The sequence below is a fragment of the Oncorhynchus mykiss genome, chromosome 24 (assembly GCF_013265735.2).
Source record: "Oncorhynchus mykiss isolate Arlee chromosome 24, USDA_OmykA_1.1, whole genome shotgun sequence".
NCBI lineage: Eukaryota > Metazoa > Chordata > Actinopteri > Salmoniformes > Salmonidae > Oncorhynchus > Oncorhynchus mykiss.
The window spans coordinates 13810913-13815028 of NC_048588.1; the positions used below are offsets into that span (position 1 = coordinate 13810913).

Below are 4116 nucleotides of genomic sequence, written 5' to 3' on the forward strand. Positions count from 1 at the left end.
TAGGCCAGCATCCTGAAGTCGCCTCTTCACTGTTGACGTTGAGACTGGTGTTTTGTGGGTACTATTTTATCAAGCTGTCAGTTGAGGACTTGTGAGGCTACAATCGTCATTTACAACATTAAATGTCTACACTGTATTTCTGATCAATTTGTTATTTTAATGGACTAAAAATGAGCTTTTCTTTCAAAAACAAGGAAATGGAAAAGTGACCCCAAAGTTTTGAACCGTAGTGTACATACAAAAATTCCTCACTTTGTGGGATTATTTTTCATGTACAGATTTTGGGCAGAGTAAATCCTTTCGCATGGAACAACAGGGAGCTAATCACACTTCTCAATTAATCAATTAGCAAGCACTAGATTAGGATTACATGGGCTAAAACGTGCAAAGTAATCAAATGGCATTTGTCTCACCTGTGACATATACACAGCTAATTTCACTTAATTGGTCAGGGTAAGAAGATGACTCCATGACTCCAAATGCTCTCCATCATTAAAACAACATATGTGGGCCACATCATGTCCTTGAAATATTTTTCTGACGAAGGCCATTGATGGATCAAATATCATAATTTTAATATTTCAATAAATAAAGTACCACGTGTTTAATTGTGAACGAGATGCACATTTTCCTTCCTAATTTCCATTAAAAATAACATATGCAAATGACCAAGCTTTATGTAAAATAGATCAACAAGAAAGATATATTGATACACACTACAGTACATCACCACAATAAATTAGGTCAAGGCAGCAACTTTAAGTTTAAACATCCTTCCAACTCTATTCCGAATCCGAGTGAGTTTCATCCCGTATATGATAGGGTTCACCAGAGGAGGCACAACAAGGAACTCCACCGCCATGATATTCCTCAGGGCCAGCAGGCTGGTGTTGCTGCCGTAGCGAGCAAACATCACATCGAAGGTGAGGGATATGGTGAAGTTAGTGAGGGTGATCAGATGAGGCAGACAGGTCTGCATGAACTTCTTCCTCTCCGCCCGGGAACGCAAAGATGCTTTGATGATGTTCACATAAGAAATCACGATGAGTATCATTTGAGAGATGTGAGAAAAAGTGGCAATGAAGCCGTAAAGGTTGTTCAGAGTGGTGTCAACACATGAGAGCTTCACGACCGCCCAGTTTGAGCAGTAGAGTTTATCGATGTTGAGGCCACAGAGGGGTAATTTAGCTGTTATTCCCATGCCGAAGCCACTTTCTAGCCATGAGAAAAGCCACGTAAGAAGAAGCAGGGTCCACACTTTTCGAGTAGTCATGATAGAGTGGTATTGTAACGGTTTACAGATGGCAACATACCTGTCATATGCCATCACTGTCAAGCTGGTGAATTCACAGAAAGCATAGGAGTAGATTACCAATATCTGGGTCAGGCACCCAATGTATGTTATCACATGAGAGTCAAATAAAAGGTCATAAAGTATCTTTGGGTAGAAAGCTGAAGCGCCATAGATACCATTAATACACAGATTACAGAGAAATAAATACATAGGTTCATGCAACATTTTCTCCAGAAAAATGGTAACGATCAGTATCAGATTCACAAAAATGGTGAAGATGTATAGGATGAGAGTAAATGAGAAGTAGATGTGTTTGTTTATCTGTGTCACGTTCAGTCCATGCAGCACAAACACTATCTCCTGGGAGGAGTTGAACTCTATTGTCATTGACAGCAGGCACACATGGCTAGTGTACACAGGACCTGAGAATGTTCAGTTTATCTTTAAAACATTTTTTATATTCTAACAGTAACTGACAAACATACAGCAGTCTGTCAGCCTCTCAACAATGATATCTCTCCTTTGAACAGTGTCGTTGGCATTCAGAGGTTGAACATGATTTTGATTGCAGAACAACCCTAAACCACCCAGCTTCAGCACCCACTTAGAGTACAGTAAAATGCAGTGAGCATACAGTCTGGCAATTCAACATATATCACATTCTGGTGTGCATGAAGCATTATATATATTTCTTAATCTTCACAAATCTTAATTTAACTAAGTTAAAAAAACTAATATTGAACGGAATTAGATGATTAATCATACAAAGTAATTTCAAAGTCTTCAAAGTTCCCCTTGAAAGATAATAATTGATTATTATTCGTATGGTTGAACAATGATAAAAACAACAAATCAAGTTATCCTTAAATTCTCCTTGAAGATGATCATTGGTATGGTCTGTGTATTTGTATGGTCTCTGTATCTCTCTTCTGAGGGCCAGAGCAGATCACCTCCACCTGAGCAGACCAGATTATACCTACAGTAGGTATGACACTTCTCCACACCACTCCTTTATGGGGCAGTACCTGAGTATCTCAACTGCCATAGCAACATGTGAGATGTATGGAGTGACAGACAGGTGAACCCCTCAGACACACTGCTCACTCTGGAGGTTACCTTCCTAATGAGACCACATCAATAAGATCGATTATGAGATGAGATATGAGATCAATTCCAAAACAGTATTTTGTTCATGTAGCAAGGTAATATTTTTCAAGATCATATTAACGCTTTCCAACAATTTCAATGTTTTCAAAGTAATGTTGTTCAAGATTATGTGCCACTTTACTTCATTTTGAACAGAACTTGTTTAGAGCATGGCCAAACTCCTACAGATGTCGGATCGTAATTTGTTCTTTCTTGTCGAGGAGAATTTTCCTGTACATCAGGAAATAAAAATGAGCCTCATGATTTAGATAGATTCAGTGAAAACCCACAGTTCTCGTTTTCTCCATGTGGGGGTAGTCAACACAGCACCAAATAGGTTACATTTGTACTTGTACTCATTAGCTTTTTCACGTGTGAGTTCCAAATATCTCTAACGGTTGCCCCAGTGTGAATTTATTTATGAGCCTGATGCCAGAGGGCACTCACTGTTCCAAAATGTGATTGTTATGCAACAGGACAGTTAACCCGTGCTGCCATCAAACCAAGGCCTGCTGCCTGCTAATTACCTAGAGGCTATATTTCAACTGGCTCAATTTCAAATGATTTTCTAACAAGTTTGATTTTCTAACAACAGTTTAAATTGAGGTGTGTTCCGCCACGTCATTAATTCACATATGAAGTAGGTAATTTCACAGTTGTGGACAATTTATGTTTTTAGGCTTTACAAACTTCTCTCTTCATCGAGAGCCCAAGCACTTGCCCAGATCAAGTATGAAGACATAACGCATCTCTAGTCGGGCATTGCACAAACTTTTTCCGCCTGGTTCATTTTCTGGCTGGCGCCCGGATTGCCTTCATTGTTGTTTTCCTTAGCTACAAATAATAACTTTGGACATGCGTGCATTCCTATTGAAGTAAGTGCCATATTTTCTGTATATCTTGTCGTTTTTACTGTAGTATAACGTATGCATGTATGGAGCATAATTTAATGCACACATATGATTGTATAGATTGTGTGTGTAAAATACTTTTTTGAAGGTTTTGCTGATTATAATGAGCTAATGCTAACCTATTTGCCAGTTATGTGTGGCGCCATGTTTGTTGACATCATACAATGCATTCTGGTTGTCACGTAAGTGTCTGTCAGACCAAAGATGTTATAAAAAATGAGGTCAAGGGATAGTTCACTTATGGTGCTTTCAAGACAACTGGGAACTCGGAAAAATACGAGGTCAAATCATGACGTCAGTGGTCTTCAGGTCTGAAAGTTGGAGCTCGAGAAAGAGGCATGAGTTCCCGATTTGGAATTCCAAGCTGGATGACTGTTCAAAAAGATTTTCCCAGTCGGAAGTCGCTTTCTTCCCAAGTTCTCAGTTGTCTTGAATGCACTAAAGTCTGCGATTTCTGAGTTCTCAGTGGTTTTGAACGCGGCATCAGATTGTAACTATTTTTTAATTTGACCTTTATTTAACTAGGCAAGTCAGTTAAGAACAAATTCTTATTTTCAATGATGGCCTAAGAACAGTGGGTTAACTGCCTGTTCAGGGGCAGAACGACAGATTTGTACCTTGTTAGCTCGGGGATTTGAACTTGCAACCTTCCGGTTACTAGTCCAACGCTCTAACCACTAGGATACCCTGCCGCCCCTATGGTACATCAGGGTTGCCAGCTCAGACCCCCCTTCCAGGGGTTTTATTTTTATTTAGCGTATTAAC

General features: G+C 39.4%; 1 protein-coding gene across 1 annotated transcript; it reads right to left on the reverse strand.

The window, feature by feature from the left end:
- Nucleotides 1-739: 739 nt before the first annotated feature.
- On the reverse strand, nucleotides 740-1681 carry LOC110503330 (olfactory receptor 4S1-like). Its single transcript, XM_021581696.2, has one exon. It carries the CDS (start codon nucleotides 1679-1681, stop codon nucleotides 740-742), a length of 942 nt encoding a protein of 313 aa, XP_021437371.2.
- Between the last annotated feature and the right edge of the window lie 2435 nt (nucleotides 1682-4116).